Source organism: Rhinatrema bivittatum, chromosome 1 (assembly GCF_901001135.1).
Source record: "Rhinatrema bivittatum chromosome 1, aRhiBiv1.1, whole genome shotgun sequence".
NCBI classification, from domain to species: Eukaryota; Metazoa; Chordata; class Amphibia; order Gymnophiona; family Rhinatrematidae; genus Rhinatrema; species Rhinatrema bivittatum.
Genome location: NC_042615.1, coordinates 681,081,348 through 681,100,188, shown reverse-complemented (window position 1 = coordinate 681,100,188; position 18,841 = coordinate 681,081,348). Strand labels below are relative to the sequence as shown.

General features: G+C 42.8%; 1 protein-coding gene across 2 annotated transcripts in view; it reads left to right on the top strand.

Annotated features, from left to right (window-relative positions):
- ZFYVE16 (zinc finger FYVE-type containing 16) overlaps positions 1 to 18,841 on the top strand; it is a 227,023-nt gene that overhangs the window by 192,931 nt on the left and 15,251 nt on the right. For both annotated transcript variants that reach the window (XM_029574267.1, XM_029574278.1), the window contains 3 exons: positions 1,085 to 1,247; positions 11,999 to 12,104; positions 16,067 to 16,234. In XM_029574267.1, the coding sequence (XP_029430127.1) occupies positions 1,085 to 1,247; positions 11,999 to 12,104; positions 16,067 to 16,234 (437 nt within the window). The remainder of the gene's footprint in view (positions 1 to 1,084; positions 1,248 to 11,998; positions 12,105 to 16,066; positions 16,235 to 18,841) is intronic.

The following is an 18,841-nucleotide window of genomic DNA, read 5'->3' as shown; positions in this document are numbered from 1 at the left end:
TGAAACAAGCTGGGAACCATGTGGTGATATGCACAGGCAGGCACACAGAGCTCAACTCTGTGTGCTCTTTGGAGTTCTGCCACCTAGAGGACCGGAGGGACATCTCCAGATATCATGGCTAATTCACCCTGCTATCCACGGAAAACACCGTTTATGATAAGCAAACTTGCTTTTTTGAAAACTGCCCAGCCTGTGTGTGGGTAAATGTACATGCATTGTGCCACAGTGCGAGTACTTTTATTTGCATTGAACAGAGGTGAAATGAAACAACACACCTAGGTTTGCATTTTCAAAACTAAGTGTTTTGTTTTTGACGGAAAAAGTATTTGCAGTAAAAACAGGTGCAAACTGCGGGTACTTATTCTCTAGATCATTTTTAAAGGGAAAATACATGTGCACGCTCCCTTTGAAAATGGTGCAAAGTCCGCAGGTAAAAGGAACTACAGACTTTGCTTTAAAACTCACCATTTTGAAAATTTCCCCCGATCGGATTAAAGATGTAAACATAGGTGGAATAAAAATATTTTAAAAAATAAGGTACATGTTACAGCATTCAGAGAGAGAACGTTTTCCTGAGAAAGAGAAAACAATTATTGTCCACTGTCAGGTTCCAACTGGCAGTCACTGTTCCTTATTAGAAAATGGAATGTTTACATCTAGATAACTTTACTCGGACATTCAGTACAATACAGCCAGTTTTGCATTCTGCTGAATATTCTCCGATAAAGTCCAAGTTATCCAAATAACTTTAGGACTACTCTCCAGCATGGCCAGACTTACTCGGATAACTTAGCTAGATAACACTGAATATTAGCATTATCTGGATAAGTCTGCTTATTTGTTCCTTTACTATGTTACTAAGTTAGCCCCCGCCAGGTAAAGTTTTATCTGGCTAAAAATGCATCCAGATAAATTAACAGTGGTCAGTATAGCACAAAATTCAAATCCTGTGGTTTGTCTGGCGAAGTCTGAACTTATCCAGCAAACTGCTTTTTCGTATGGACCTCATTGTTTTCCAACTAAAATCTGTTGCATTGCTTATCTGTAAAAGAAAGTGAGAAGTGTTATACTTGTCTTCCTGCAGATGGGCTAATGGTGCAGATAACCCCAGAGACGATGGAAGCCCTGCGGCAAGCTCTGAGGGAAAAGAGAGACTTTTGCATTGCATGTGGAAAACTGGATGCAGGAGACCTGAGAGAAGATGTAAACATCTGCTGGGTGGAAACTGAAGACAAAGTTAACAAAGGGTAACAAAAGTAACTGAGTAGTTCCTCCAATGCTGGAGGCAACCTGTAGCATGTCTACTCCTTCAGTATGTTAAACCATGTGCTTTTAGAGAGGACAAAAAGTAGCCAATATAAGTATATCAAATGGGAGTTGTGGAGAGAAGCCTGGGGTGCAGTCTGCTTTCTAAATTCATGTTGGCTGTCAGCCCTTAATCTGGAAGCTTATGAGATCCTTTTTCGGATTATTTTGCACTCTTTGTTTGTGGTCTGTGCATTGGCGGTAGAGAAAAAGAACTACTGAAGTGGTGACTGTTTACAGTAACACATCACATATACCTAATTTGAGGATGACCATTAACTTGCTGATGCTTGGGATGGCCTGCAAGAACTCCCATGTGCCAGTCCCTTTTGTGTCAGGGGCCTTATATATTCCGCTTTCTTTTGGCATTAATAGTTATACATGCAGAGCAGAATGATTTTCTGAATCTATCTGTGATAACCTCTTATAAAATCAGAACGCATGGATGTTTTTAGAAATAACATCAAAATGAAAAGAAATGGATTCTTCAAATGCAAGTCACCTAAAGCTAGTGCCATCACCTTTCGATGTACTCCTGGGTTAGATGCAGCAGCACAGCCATTGCAGCTATATTCTTTGGCCAGGGGACATAGACTTTGCTTGTTTCCTCATTGGGTCTCTACCATCCTGGGTAGATGACAATACAAGATCTCATACTCCGTCCACCAGCAAGTCCTGTAACAAAACAAAGAGCTCTCAAAACTAGTGAGGCTTTTGCCTGAACAGCTAGCCTCCTAGAACCCCATAGGTACTGATCCAGTTGGTTTCTGGGGAGTTGTAACCTGCTAGTACCAACCTGGCTACTCCATGGCTTGCAGTATCCCTAGGTAATGCTTCCTTTCTTCACACACTGTTTTGTCCTTATCACCTTGTCTCTGCTCTTGAGGAAGTGAAATGTGGGTTGTTTGCAATATCATAACCTCCCAATCCTGTTCATACCACCGTCATAGAAAATGACAGCAGATAAGGACAATTAAGCCCATCCATTCTGCCAAATTCACTGCTGGTGCAGCACCACAGACCCAGCTGAGCTCTTGCTTTCCTTTCACTTCTTTGCCACTAAGGATCCCCTTGTGCTTTTCCCGTACTTTTTTGAATTTCATTACTTTGGGGCCAATGTAAAAAGCTAAGTGTTAAAACTGTGCACTGAAATTCAGCATAGTTTCTTAACACACAAGCTAATTTTTTTTAACACCCGATGCAGTAAAAAATCTACACAAACCAGAAAATTTGCATAAAGAAAAATCTTAGTATAGCAAAACATGATTTGTGCACATAAATCCATATTTTATATGCAGAAAACATTTCTTCATCAACAAGCGGAGCTGAATTTTCCACAATACATGGGTGAAGACATCTGATAGCACTGAATGGACCCTTCTCTGTAGCTCAATAAAGTTTTATTACTGAGCATGCGTGGGAGTTCCCGTTTCTGGAGACCACACCTTTAAAAGGATATAAACAAGACGGAATCTGTTCAAAGGGTGGCTACTGAATGGTCAGTGGTCTTTATTCTAAAGCATATGGGGATAGACATAAAGATCTAAACATGTGTACCCTGGAGGATGGGTGAGAAAAGGGAGATTTGATAGAAAAATTCAAATATCTTAAAGGTTTCCATGCATAGAAGGCGAGCTTCATTAAACAGAAATGAGGCACTAGAACGAGGGGTCATGGGATAAAGTTGAAAGAGTGTAGGCTCAGGAGTAATATTAGGAATATTTTCTTTACAGAGAGGGCAGTGGATGTGTAGAACAGCCTCCCAATGGAAGCGGTGGAGACAAAAACAGTATCTGAATTCAAGAAAGCATGGAATAAATACAGGAGATCTCTAAGGAAATGATGGAAATTATAATTCTAAATTAATTGAGCAGGGGCAGACTAGATTGGCCATACAGACTTTTTTTTCTATTCTGTTACCCCCCAAAGTTAAACAAACTCCTGTTATTAGCATAGTCCAACTGCCACATCATTCTGTAGTGGTGGAGTTGGCATTGAAATGGCTAAAAAGATTAGAATTTTTTCCAACACACCCCCAGGTAAGAACCCCAGATTGCTGGACAATTTTGGGAATAAAATATTCCAGAGCTTGATGCTTAACTCCTGCATTGCAGCTCACCAGCTTTTTATAATGCGAAGCTTACACAACCTCATCAACAAATTGAAGCCTCTAGTATAGTCTCTGGACAGGGAGCAGGAGGGTTATCAGCAGGCTCTTCAGGATTTAGAAGAATATGAGCACCACATCCTTTGACACTGCAGCAAGATCCTCAGCAGCAGTCATTGGAGCATGCTGGATGGCCTAATTGAGAGCCAACAGCCTGCGTGAGGATGTTCCTGACAATTTGGCTGATGATCCACATTCTGGAGACAATCTCTTCAGGGATAATGTTAGGGAAGCCATTGCCCAGATTATGGAGCAGCATACAGATATTCAGTCTTTGTTGGCAGGAGCCGAATAGCCTTCTTCCTCTACACATCCTTACTTCGCTTTTATATGCTCCTTCTTCCAGAGACATTCCTTTTGCCAATTTATTTATTTAGATTTTTATATTCTGCTTTTCACACTTTTTCAGCACTTCAAAGCAGCAGTCTTGCACTCCACCTACACTGCTGCAATAGGAGCTTCCAGCACACAGACACTTAAGATGCCACAACAGTCCCAGCCCAAACCTGGGCCTAGTTTTTTATGAAACTTGACTCTTAAGATTCAACCACTCCAGTAGGGAGGAGGATTCACCTGTTCCTCGAAGAATGGCAGAAGATAACCAAGGACTGTTGGGTCTTCAAAATTGTGAAATCTGGTCACCATTTGCGCTTCTCCCATCCCCCAGCACTGCACCACGATTTAGCCTTCAATCCAGATCTATGTCTCATGATCCAACTCCATCTCAAGGTTAGAGTCAATTCTTAGCCAATTGGTTATAGAACCTGTCCCTTCTAAAGATCATGGTAAGCAGTTCTATTCCCACTATTTCTTTATCCTCAAGAAGTCAGGAGGACTGAGATCTAGCCTGGATTTACAAAGACTGAACAAGAGCCTGTTATGGTAGAAGTTCAAGATGAATGTCCTCCACACCATCGTATCCTTCATTCATGCAGCGGACTGGATGTATGCCTTGCATTTGAAGGATACGTATGCTCACATACTAATCCATCAGTCTCACTGGGAATACCTCAGATTTGTGGTGGATTTGTCTCGCCACTAATACAAGGTTCTCCCCTTTGACCTCTCAGCCACCACAAAAGTTTTCATGAAATGCCTAACAGTAACAGCAGCTCATCTTCTTCATTGGGGATTTGTCTTCCTTTACCTGGAAGACTGGCTGGTGATGGGACCTTCTCAAGCAGGGGTGTTGACCTTCCTGCAGAAAATGATCCAATTCCTTCAGTCACTAGGAGGTTTGTATTCAGTCACTGGATAGCAAAGTTAACTGGATAAACTTATGCAGCTAACTTTGGAGGTATATTAAATAGTGTAGCCACACAATTGAATATAGTCAGCTTCCTTAAAAGTTAGCCAGCTAACTTTATCCGGCTAACTTTAGGGCAGCTCTTTGGCCCAAACAGACTTAGCTGGCTAACAGGCCGATACAGTAAAGTGCGGCCGCGGTTACCCTGCTTCTAACCCTCTTTCTACTCACAATTTGGCCGCATTAGTCCAACCCGCGATTCACTATCCCTTTTAACCCATCCTTACCGCTTCTTTATATCAACGGGAAACCCTTTCCGCCCGCGGCATGTATATGAGATGTAAACGATCGGATTAGCTATTCCCTCCCATACAGTAACGTGCGCCCCGATTATCGCTTTTTTAACCTGCAGTTTTGCTGCATGTTTAACCTGCTAATTTACCGCCTACCCTTACCCCTGCGTTAGTGTGGAGCGTCAGGTCAGAGAGACGAAATTTCACAGGCAAACGACCCCCTCACCCCCCGGAACAAGAGCCAGGATCGGGCAAACTTTCTCCCAGCCCCCGCTCACCTGCCCTGGTCGCGTCCATGGGTGCCGGTCTCCCGTGCGGGCGCGCTGACCGCTCCGGAGCAGGAAGGAAGGACCTGTTGTTTCCAAGCATAACCTAAACTCTTGCCTGCCCAACCTAAAATCCAACGAGCCGGGAAAGCCACTCTTCAGATCACGGCTAATCCCAGCCCCCGCTCACCTGCCTTGGCCGCGTCCATGGGTGCCGGTCTCCGGGGCAGCCCCAGTCCTCTCTCCCATCCTCCCGGGGACAGCCGGCGGCGAGAGCAGCCCGGGGCGGATCGTGAGGCGGCTTCCAGCAGCCCCCGCCGGCGAGGGTGCATGAACGCACGCCTGGCTGGACGTCCGAGGTCACGGCGTGCGCTCATGGCAGTGAAGGTGCATAAGCGCACACACGCCGTGACCTGAGCGCCCGGCTGGACATCAGAGGTCACGGCGTGCGCCCATTCACCATCGCTGCCGAGGGCTGCTGGAAGCCGCCTCGCGATCCGCCCCGGGCTGCTCTCGCTCTTGCCGCCGGCTGCCCCTGGGAGGATGGGAGAGAGGACTGGGGCTGCCCCGGAGATCGGCACCCATGGACGCAGCCAGGGCAGGTGAGCGGGGGCTGGGGGATGGGATTAGTCACGATCTGAAGTGTGGCTTTCCCGGTGCATTGGATTTTAGGTTTTTAGGTTTTCTTTTGCTTAAAGTTGGGATCCACTTCCTGGTACCTGTCATTTCAAATGTCATTTGAAATGACAGGTACCAGCGCACCCAGGATACTGTATAGGCGCTGTATAGTGCCTATACATTAAAATGGATTGCACTTCGTGGACGCGCGTTGGACGCAGCTTGCATTTGCATGCCATTTAAATACAGTATCGAGAGGTATGTGATCCAGACTGTGCGTGCGGCAAACGCGGGTGCGCCCGGCACTAACGCACCTCTTTCTACCGCACCTTACTGCCTGTAAATTATCCAGCTAACTATAAATATCAAAGTTAGCCAGCTAACTCAGCTCTTCCCAGTTATGACCCTGGAACACCCTTAATTTATCCCGCTAAATTCTAGCTGGCTAACTTATTAGCTGGATAAGTGCCCAAATCTTCATTTAGCCAGATAATGTTTGAATTATCCAGCTAAATGTTTCTGAATATGGACCTCTAGATTTCATAGTCAACTTTGTCAAATCAGACATCATTCTTACCCAGAGAATCAAGTTCTTTGGGGTATAGACAGACTCGGAAGAGAAAGCATTCCTCTTGTTGGAACATGTGATTTGTTTCAAATGCGGGTCCAGGGCTTACTGTAATGAGATCAAGTCCCGGCCTGATCAATACTGGTTGTCCTTGGGCACCTGGCGGCAGCAGTGTATATGGTCCCAATGATGTGCCTAAACAGAAGGAGGTCCATATTCTGAAATATTTAGCCAGGTAACTTATTATCCGGCCAAACTTTGGCTCGATAAGTTAGGGGGCATTCCTGGTGCGTATCTGGGAGGAGCAGAGTTAGCCATATGAGTTATCCGGCTAACTCTAATATTCAGAATTAGCTGGATAATTTATCTGGCAAAGTTTGGTCATCCTATGGACCAGATAGACTTATCTGGCTAACTTTAGGTTAGCCAGGTATATTTGCTAAATATACAGGCTAAGTTAACTAGATGGTTTTATCTGGTTAACTAGCAAGCCACACAGCGGCTGAATATGAACCCCCAACAGTTCTACAATGGGGCCTCCGTTCGCAGTGGGATCAGCTGTGTCAGCCTTTGTCACATTCCGTAAGGGTAGCCACGGAGATGAAAACATTCTTCCAGTCGTGACTAGAACCATGGTTCCTCAAAATAGGTCTCCCTCTTTGATTTCTACCTCATTAGATAATGCTGGCATTGATGTGTTCACCAGTAGGTGGGTGCACACACAGACTCCAAGCAACTTACCTTCCTGGGATCTCCTAACATGTTGGGAGATCCCAGGAAGGTAAGTTGCTTGAAGAAAAACTCTGTGACTGAGCACCCACTCCCAAATACTCAGAGATTCCTGGCAGGGGATACAGGACCCTGTGTCCCATTGTTTGTTCACACAGAATACTGCCAGTTAGTTGTTGGTCTGGATCAGAATTCTCTTTCCTTGAAGAAAGTGCTGACCAAGTAAGGAGTCTGTGTGTGCACCCACCCTACTGGTTAGTTGTTTGTTCACACAGAATACTGCCAGTTAGTTGTTGGTCTGGATCAGAATTCTCTTTCCTTGAAGAAAGTGCTGACCAAGTAAGGAGTCTGTGTGTGCACCCACCCTACTGGTTAGTTGCCTCAGTAGGGATTTTCTACCCCAAAAATGTGGTTGTCTACCTCATCATGTTGTCAGTCCATCCACTGATCCCTCTGGGGACTAACCTGGCTCTACTGACTGAAGAGGAGAGTTGTCTGTCATCTGAGCCTCCCCTCCTTCAGTTTAATAGCATGGATGGTTGAGCGTTTGATGGTCTCCTCAATGTCACTGTCTAAGGAGGCTGAGGACATTGTGATTTCGGACTGGAAACCATCTACCAGAAGAGTGTATGGCCTTAAATGGAAGCATTTCTCATCTTAATGTCAGGCAGGCTCCCTGAACCCATTTGCCTGTGCTCCAAAAGATCTGCTTCAGTACTTGCTGTCCCTCTCCTCTTTGTACCTCAGTATGTTGTCAGTATATTTCAGTGCCATTGCTGTTTACCACCCTCAAGTGAATGGAAAGCTGATTTCCATCCATCCTCTGGTATCGAGATTCATGAAGGGCTTGTGCCATATAAGACTTCTGGTTGCAAAGCCACCTGTACCATGGGATCTCAACCTTGTCTTAGCCCAACTGATTAAATCTTCCTATGAGCCGTTAGACTCAGCTTCCTTAAAGTTTCTGACATGGAAAGTGGTATTCTTAATTGCTATCACAATGATGTGAAGAGTCAGAGAGCTACAAGTGTTTGTTTTATAATCTCCATACCTACAGTTTTTCCACAATAGGGTGGTGCTCCGCATTTATCCTAAGTTTCTGCCTAAAATGGTTTCTGCATTTCATTTTAATCAAGCTATCATTTTGCCCTCGTTCTTTCCAAGATCTCGTGCGCATAAAGGAGAGAAGGTCCTCCATTCACTGGACTGTAAAAAGAGAACTCAACCGCATTGTAATGTTTCTTTACTCTTCATCTCTTTTAATCCTAATAGACTGGGCATGTCTGTCGCCAAACATACATTGTCTAACTGGTTAGCAGACTGTATCACAATTTGCTATGCACTGGCTGACCTTCAGATCACAGACTTTGTCAAGGCTCGTCAAGTAAGAGCCATGGCTACCTCAGTGGCTCTTCCGAGAGCCATCTCAGTCCAAGACATTTGCAAAGCTACAACTTGGTTTTCAGTTCAGACCTTTACATCTCACTACTATCTAGATAACCTCTCAAGAAGTGACAGTAACTTTGGGCAATCAATTTTGAGCAGCATGTTCACCCAGTAGTCCACTCTCCTTGGGGGGCTCTGGGTTGCTTATTCAGTAAGTGCTCCACTACACAACCTTCAGCTTGGGACTCCCCATGTGTCATGGCTAATTCAGCCCTGCTTGTTGACTGAGAAAGCAAGTTTCTTATTGTAAATTGGGTAGGATGAATTAGTCATGCTTAATATCTGCCCACATCTGTGGTGAATTGACTACATAGCTAAAGCTAAGTTTTGCAAAAGACTGAAGGGCTCATAAGGCAGTGTGCATGGGAACTCCTGTGCATGCTCTGTAGTAAAACATTACTGAAGAACAGAGATGGGTTCATTCAGTGCTGTTGGATGATGTCACCTATGTCACCCATCCTGCTGTCTGTGGAGAACCCCGTTTACAGTAAGCAAATTTTCTTTATCTGCACAAATCATGCTTTCCGCATATAAAATATGATTTATGTGCACAAAAAAATGCTTTCCATACAAAGCATTTTTTGACTATAAATCATATTTTATGCACAGAAAACGATTTGTGTGCATAAGCCATGTTTTCTGTCCATAAAATGTTATGCATATAAAACATGTTTTCAGCATAGAAAGCATTTTTTGTGAGCACAAATAATATTTTATGCTTGGAAAGCATGTTTTCTACGCAGAAAACACTGATTACAGATTCTAGCACTGGAACACCAGCCCTTAGACTAACATTAGCAATGGGAACTTTACTCCATCTAGACTAGGAGTTACATTTCCAGCACTAGCGAGGGCGCTGACTTAAATACACATTATTGAGCCAAAACTCCTTGCTGCATTGGCAATAAAGTTTATGCATAAAAAATATATGCACACCTGAGGGTTAAATTGTGTGCTAAGCTGAGCACACCTTATTGAATTGGCTTCTATGTGTGTACCTCCTGAGTCTGGCCAGTACATATCACCCCAGAAGCTGTGAATGCAGCCTCCATACCTTCCCGAGCCCTGGCTGGCAGAAGGACTGGAAACTCTGATCTAGGAATTGAACACAGGACTCCTGCACAGCAGTGCAGCTAACCCGTTGGTTTTTGGGGGTTTTTTTGGCTTTTAAAGCTGTGTTTAGAGAATTTTAAACAAAAGTATATGAAATTTTCTTCTAAATGTTAATGTATTGGCTTTTCAGTAATCTTTCTGGGTATGTGTTAATAGCTTAGAAGTTGGTAAAGAAGCAATGTGAGTTAGCCTTCAGAATATGGAATTCACTTGTGTTTTAGTGGTATTGCTTCCCTTTTTGAGTTTACCTGCCTTTGTTGTTCTTTGTCAAAACAAAAAAAAAACATTTTAGTAGAGTTTTGATGATTTTGTTTGACTCTTAACTGGATTGTGTAAACATTTGTTTAGTCTTCCTGCTTTTAAACTTGTAGCGTTGGATCTGTCAGGTATGCCAGCAATAGCTGCAGTATCTAGTTTTGCTGAAAGATTTGTGGTTGTGAAATACTCATAGTTTTGCAAGCACTTGGAAATGGCCCATCAGTTCCTCTCTTACAAAGATGAAGGAGAATTAGGCCACATTTTGATGAGACCTTGACCCCCTTGATCAGAAGTCAATGCTCAGTGTCAAGAGGGTGAAACAAGGGCAAGTAGTGGAAACACCTTGGGGCCGATGCATGTTTTTGAACGCCCGCACATCTCCTCTCTTGGGCTCTCAATCTAATAGTCTAATGAGCTGGCTCGCTAAAAGGGACGCGCAATGGATAATTTGCACCTCCTTAGTGCGTCTGTGCCATCGAGCACCCAGGAGAAGTGGCTGTGCACAGATAAGGAAAACAGACATTCAATTTTCTGAGCGTCCGTTTTCCTAACCGGTACACATTTACGGGTTAGGAAAATGCCTGCTTTTGTAAATTGAGCATCCCTTCTCCTAACCTGACTGCTGTCAAGTTGTGGGGTTTTTTTTGTTGTTGTTGTTGCAGCTTTCTGCAACAACAGGGTCAAGCAAAAACAGGGTCAAGCAATATTAAGTAGGAGGAACCACAAAAAAACTGTATTTTTTTTGCTCTTCTGAGCATGGCTTGGGGTTCCTCAAAACTTAACACCAGCTCTGGGCTGGCATTTATTTTTAAATCTGAGGTACTAGCGAATAGCATCATCAACATGGCATTTGCAAGTGATGAACGCTATTAGCTATGTGCCGGTATGGATGCACATTTTGGACACGCTAATCCCGATATTGCATTGGGCATATGTCTAGCGCGTCCAAAACGCACATCTAACCACGCGTTTCCTGGTGTGCTGAGCTCAGCGCCTAATATTGCATCGAGTTTTAGCTTTGGCACCATACAATGTGCATGAAACACACAAACTGGTTGGAAGACACTGAAATATTCCAGAATTGAGGTGCAATTACAACTTCTATATAAATTGGTGCCCTGACCTCTAGTAGGAAAAATTATGAACACTAGATCATAATCCCTGTGTTGGTATTCTCGATATAATTATTTCTTCGCTGAAAAATTCCAATGAACATATTAAAAAGAATAATTTCTAATTCATAGCAACTCCCCAGGCACCATGAATTGATTTCTATTAAACAAATAGTGGTTGACATGCACAATTCAAATGGTTTTCCTTGAAATATGCAAATGTATGTATTAGTCATATATAGATGGATACCCAATGCAGATGCAAGCAACTGGCTAGAATTTCTCCGTGTGAATGATCACTCTTAAGTCATAGAAATAAGCCTCCGATTTTGATGTGTGTCAGAAACCAGCAGAATTTCCTGCAGCTGAGGGATTTGGTATCTGCTAATTGACAGAGCTATGGCTTCTTGATTTGATACTTAAGCCTTTTGGGTTGAGGGGAGAAGAGAGAAGTGTAAAAGAGGAGGCTTCTCGAACTGAGCTGTGATCTGAGGATAAATCTTTTCCTGACCATTTGTCTGAGACTGAGAACCTGTACTTTATAGTATTGAGTGGAGGGCTTTAACACCCTGCCAGTAGACCCTGTTTGGCATATGAAACTGTTTGGTCCATGGCTAAACCCAGAGGATTAAGCCTGGGTGAACATGCTAGAGAGAGGGGAAATTTAAACTGAATTGCAGAGCATAAAACCAAAGTCTGTTCTTACTGTGGCTGGTTGCAACAGCCAGTTTTAAAGGTTAAAAAGAATATATAAATTAAGGTTTGAAGTGATATGTTGAAATGTTTGCATCCTGAATGATTCTGTCCAGGTTTTTATGCATTTTAGATTTTTTTATGCCACTTATTAAATACTGTTGTTACATGTTTTTCTTCATAGTGTTATAAGCCCTATAGATGGACAATCAATGGAAGGAATTCCAAGTGAGAAAATATTTCAGGAAGCAGACTTTGAAACTGATGACAAACTAGTAAAGTGCACTGACGTAAGTGGATAATTTGGAACACTTTTCAACTTTTGGAGTACCCCATGCAATAATAATCCCCATGGTTGAGGGTTCCAGGGCCTAGTAATTGTTCCCAACGTGGCTTGTGCACTTCAAGCTGAATTTGTGAATGCAGACAGCCCGAGATATTCAGGCTGTGTGCTGCATCTCCTGCAATCTCTGCTATGTCTCTGAGCTCAGACACTGGAGTTGTGGGTTCCAAATCAACAGCTGTACACAAACTTCCCCTTCCTCTCCTCCTCCAAATGCTTTGGATCAGCAGCAGCCGTATGTGCCAGGGGGACATTGATAGATAACATGCATGTGTTGTTCTCCCTGGACACATCACCTCTGCCATTTACTTTTTAAATTAAAAAACATATTTTCTCCAGAGTATACAACTTTACATTTTAGCACTGTATTAATGAGGAGTATTTCAACCTGGCTAAAAGTCCAGTCTGCTTTAAAAACCCAGTCTGAACCTACTTATATTCAGTTAATTTTATGTTTATTAGACATTCAAGATCACATTTTGCAGGTTTTTAATACTCTACAACAGGGATGGCCAGCTTCAGTTCTCAAGTGCCATAAACAGGCCTAGTTTTCAGGATATCTACAATGAAAAATGCATGAGAGAGGTTTGTATGCACTGCCTCAATTGTATTAAAATCTATCTCTTACATTCTCATAGTGAATATTCTGAAAATCAGACCTTTTTGTAGCTCATGAGTACCAGAGTGGGCCACCCCTGCACCATGAAATGTAAAATATGGCATATTAAGTATTTTTAAGATATAGATCTGCATTAAAAAGAAAAATCTTGTCCTAAAATGCATCCTGAACCTCGTTACAAGCATAGTAAAGACAGTGCAGTGTCAGTCTGAAAGTATGGTGCTACAAAGAGCACCTATGTATTCAATTTCTGATTCAAATAAAGTGGACTGATTAAAGAACACAATGAGATCAATATTCAGAGAGCTTGTGAGCAGAAAATGTATCCAGGTAAAATTAAATGCATATAACTTTTTACGGATATTCAACAGGACTTAACTGGATAAGACTACCACTGAATATACATGTACAATGTTACATGTGTAATTTACCTGGATAAAGTTAGGGTAGCTTTTTTCTGACCAGACTTCTGCATCGAACTCCAGAAAGTGCTAAATAAGAGTAATTTTATAACTCTGCTTGTAGAGGTAAAGTCTTCAAAGATCTTTTCCCCTTCGACAAGCAGGGCTGAATTAGTCATGACACATGAGTGTGTGTCTCTTTTAGCTTATAGAGCTTTTACTCTACTGAGCATGTGCGGGAGTTCCCATGCAGAAGATGCCTTGTGAACCCCTCAGTCTTTTTTCATCCAAGCTATTTCACAGATATTTACTCTGGGTTTTTTTTTGTTACATTCTTATTATTGTAAACCGCCCCGAATCTTGGAGGACGCAGCCAACAAATCTATTTAAATAAATAAAAATAACTATTTCTTACATTTTTTTCAATCTCTCTATTGCCTCACCTCCTCAACAGCCCCCAAAACAGCACTTTTCAGTGCTATCTCTAATATAAAAAAAAAAAAAATCTTACAAAGTGTCTGGCTTCAACAAGGCCACCCTCAGCGGTTTCAAAGATTGCATGTGTGGTAAGAAGATGTCTACCACTGATGGCCATTATATTTGTTACCAGTGTCTCGGGCTTGACCACAACATACCTGTTACCACTGTGACAAGATATCACCATGGGCCCAGAAATGCAGATCCTGGAAGATAGGAGAACTGTGCAAGTTGCTGAAAAGCCACAGATATGTTCCTCCTCCCAGAGTGGAGCTGCTTCTAGTTCCCCAAGTGCTGAGTTGAGTAGGAACTCCTTGAGAAGGTCTCCACCCCTCTTTGGAACAGGCTTAAGGCCCCTCCACCTTGTCAGGGTCAAGCAAATCGCAAAAACACCACTCTCAGGCATCCGCAAGCCCTTCGTGGGCACCTCAGGACTTGGGATAGGCCAAGAAGAAAAAGCATCATTCTTTGGAGTTGGTGGTGCAATTGATGCTGGCAGCACCATCAACACACCACTTGCCGAAGCACTGAGCCTCTGCGTTGGTGATACTTCTCCCTTGGCAATGTTAAGTTGGACCTGGGAACTCTTGATGCCTTGAGCCTCAGTGTGCAAGTCGATACCATTGATGCACTGGGCCTTGGTACTGCTGACACAGCTATTCCGTAAATCGTCGATCCCCTCTGCACTCAGAGAGATTGGGAGATACAGAGGGTGATATGCTCCACTTATCTCCTCCTATTTCAAAGGCTATTTCCCCATCATAGCTTCTAGAGCAAGGTATTCATCTAGAGACACCCGATCCTATCTGTTCGATGGTGTCCTTGATCACTATGCACCCCTGAGTCAGCTATTGAGAAATCTAATTTTACACCTGCTCTATCCAGGACACAACTTGTGTGGGTAAACTTATATGCATACTTTTTAAAACACAAATGTATGTGCATAAGGCCTAACTCTACCCCCTAAATGTCTCTTCCCGGTATTTGTAATATATGTACAAAATTAGACTAAGCATATATTTTATATATATACGATGAATCACAGGCAATTTTATAACAGCCATTTATATGCATAAAACCTTTGGGGCAGATTTTAAAAGCCCTATGCGTGCCGAGCCTATTTTGCATGGGCCTGGCGACGCACGTATGTCCTGGGGCTTGAAAAAAGGGGCAGGGTGTGGGCGGTCCGGGGCGGGGGCATGGCCAGAGGCCTTCATAGGGCCGCTAGGCTGGGGGAACGCGCACCGGCACTCGGCCGGCGCTCGTAATCTACGCCTGCCCAGAGGCAGGCACAACTTCTAAAATAAAGGTCGGGGGGGGGGGTTTAGGTAGGGCTGGGGGCGGGTTAGGGAGGGGAAGGTGGGGGGGCAGAAGGAAAGTTCCCTCCAAGGCCGCTCCGATTTCGGAGCGGCCTTGGAGGGAACGGGGAAAGCCATTGGTGCTCCCCTAGGGCTTGGCACGCGCAAGGTGCACAAGTGTGCACCCCCTTGTGCGCACGCCGACCCTGGATTTTATAATATGCACGCGGCTGCTCATGCATGTTATAAAATCGGGTGTAGATTTGTGCGTGCCGGGTTGTGCGTACAAATCATCCTCAAAAGTTTACCCCAGCCTGAGAACAGCTCCCTCAGCACCCCTTTTTATTTACATATATTTTGTGCGGTCAGTGAGGGAACATATTCAAATCTTGGATTTTGTATGTGTAACTCCAAATGTTACCCACACAAAGCCTTTGCATATTAACCTCAAAGGTGCCATTATTAACATCGAATACAGTAACATCCAATGGTCTCAGCTCTGGAAATTAGATGCCCCAGGTCAGATTCAGAACTGTGAACCATTGTAAAATGCGGTTAGTACAGCCTGATAGAGGGTCAAATCCCAACACATAGGCGCACACAGTTTGTGTGTTTTGTTTATTTTAAAAAACTTATAGCCTGCTAATCTACAATTCTCATTGGGTTACAATATTACATCCATAATTGATCAATAAAACTAACAGACAAAATACAAAAAAAAAAATAAAAACAATGTATACATAAAACCATAGCAGCTGAAGGTGCAGCTGTGAATGTCTAGATGGGATGGATAACAACCAGACATCAATGGAGCTATCCTATTCAAGGCCCTAAGGTAAACATAGTCAATAAAACAAAATTACAAACAGACTAAATTAAACAATACAAACTTCAGAAGACAAGACTTGTTCCCTTTTCCTATTTGCTCTCATTTTTATGTTTGCTTTATGCCCCATTAAATTTTTCCCTTAATAATGAATGAAGAAAAATTGTTCCTTACAGAACAGACCCACATGTCTAAGCAGAGTTGAGCAGTGGCATCCTGTTAGGTCAACGCCTGCTAAAAGCTGTCAATAAAATCTCTGCCTCTTCCTTTGCTTCTGTTTTATTGCAGGTGTTCTATCTTCTAAGGGGCCATGACTCAGCCAGTACAGCCACTCACTATCAGTTTGCAAAAGAGATTGGAACAGCCTGCAGTGCTGCTCTTTGTCCACACCTCAAAATCTTGAAAGAAAATGGAATGAGTAAGATTGGCCTCCGGATTTCCATGGATATTGACATGGTAAACTTTATTTTTCTTTCAAGTTTCCTACTTCTGTAGGATTCAGTTCAACTGTAACATTTGCTGTGACCCAATTAATAAGCTTTTCACAGTGGCAGCTGTAATAAATTTGCACAGGCAAATAGCTTATATTAGAAGATTGACTGAATGCCTTCTGGTCCTTTGGAGAATATCCTAGTTCAGGCTTGAAGTCCTGATGCAGAAGGTAATTCAAAATAACATCATAAGCGGAAGCTGTTATTTGTTTTTTGTTTTTTATATTATTTTTTGGAGTAGAGGGAGGAGGCCTCATATATCCATACAGAGAGTACTATATTCATGTACTCATACTATCAAGTGGTAGGTTCCACAAAACAGTTTCTTTGGCATTTCATATCTGCCATACTTCAGGATATATAATCATTGGTCTCTAACCCTCTTTTTTTTTTTTTTTGTTTAACAAGCATAAACTTTTAACTTTTGTTGTGTGCTTTCACGCTATATATAACAAAAAATAGCACTTACCATTTAGAGCAGAAGCTGGGTGGTGGACGCTGCGGTAGTGAGGCATGACGAGCTGCCTGACACGGCTCGTGTTTCGTCGGCTGCTTCGTCAGGGGCTCTCGGTGTGTCTATGTTGTTGCTGTGATGGAAAAAACTGTTAGCATATCATTCATCTATTTAGCAAATTGATTTAAACAAAACCAACCTTACATACACTCTGTGAGTCATTTTGTCCAATTTTTAAATTGTTGCTTGTTGTAACCCGCTACAGCGTTTCCTCCAGGTAACCCTCCATTTTGTTGTTCCTGGGTCCTATTTAAACCGTATCATGGGATATTAATGTGGCCAATCATCATTCTTACCAGAAGTATCCAATGAGATGCTACAACGGCTGACGTCAAATTAACGTGAGCCATTCATATCCAGTGACTCTGTATGAATGACTCTGTTGAATGGCTCACGTTAATTTGACGTTAAGTTTATGCTTGTTAAACAAAAAAAGAGGGTTAGAGACCAATGATTATATATCCTGAAGTATGGCAGATATGAAATGCCAATGAAACTGTTTTGTGGAACCTACCACTTGATAGTATGAGTACATGAATATAGTACTCTCTGTTTGAATATATGAGGTCTCCTCCCTCTACTCCAAAAAAAAAATTTAAAAAAAAACAAATAACAGCTTCCGCTTATGGTGTTATTTTGAATTATTTTGTTATAGTTACATCATATAAGCAGTTGATATTGGTATAACTGATGCAGAAGGTGACATGTAACAGAACTAGACATCTTGTTCAAGACTCACAGAAGCATAGTAATGGCAGGAAAAGACCAAATGGTCCAAACAATCTGCCCAGCAAGTTTCTTATGGCAGTAACTCCTAGTCTATGCAGGTTACTCCCAAGCCTTATGTTAAGGGCAGTAATATTTACAATCAAAACCAAGCAACTGTCAAACCCTTAACAAAATTACTGCTAACAACATTTTTACAGGGTGAGCAGGTTTCTTGATAATTCAGACAATGCTACTTGAATGCGCTTTGCTTTTGGACTTGGCTGAAGAAGCAGTCCTGTGCTTTTTCTCTAATGTCTGCATATTAGTACCCCGGACCGTAAAAGTTGGGGCCCAGCACTGGCTGTCGTCTGAGTCCAATTCCCCTTGCTCCCCTTCCCTTCCTGCTGTCGAAGTGGAAAGCAATGTTGCAGTTGCATCAAACCCAACAACACTCACTACCAAACTTGTAATGAAGACACTATTAAATACTATATAAATAAAAAATATTATAAATATAGATGGAGGTGGTTTCATATATAACTTTTTTAGTGGTACTTATTCAAATTACCGAACATTGTCTCAATGTAATCATTAACCAACCTGCAACTACCTATATTGATGAAAACAATTGTAGCATCTCAAAAACTTTTTTGTGTTTTTGTCTCAAAATGCTGCTGTGATCAAAAGCAAACTTTCTTTTAAAATTTCTTTTGAAATTGTTTTAAAGAACAGGACTACTTAGCAGCAAATGTGAATCCCGATGCAGCCGAGTTTCGGAAACAATTCCCCTTCTTCAGGGGACCCGACACGGCCAAATTTCCATCGTTCTTTCATTCTTTGTGACACAGCCAAATGTCCGTCCATTCTTCTTCTTTTTTTTTTTTTTTTTTACAAAATGCTCTTTTTGTTTAAAGCTGGATGCCACTTAAAGAATGTTCGTCTGTACCCATTTGAGAAACAAATAGAATGCCAATTGATTTAAATTTCCCAGAACCCGGAAATCAACCAATAGGAACAACCAACGTCATAACAAGGATAACCAATCACACTTTTTCATTCAAACCCTTAGGGGATACTGCGAGCAATGTAAATATCCAATATTGTTTGTTGCGGTCCCGACCGCTTCCCTTCTGTTAGGGCTCAGGCCCGCCTATCTCCGCTTCAGTGATCACCGCATTCCGCCCGCTCCGGACCCCGGGGGCTTCTCTCACTCCACGTGGTGGCCGCCATTACGGGCCTGCTTCCCTTCGGTCTCACGCGCACGCGAGGACATCCGTCTTGAGCGCCCAGCTCCCGGAAGCCCGGCCCCGCCCACGCTGCTGACGTCACGCCCAAGTCCCGATATAACCG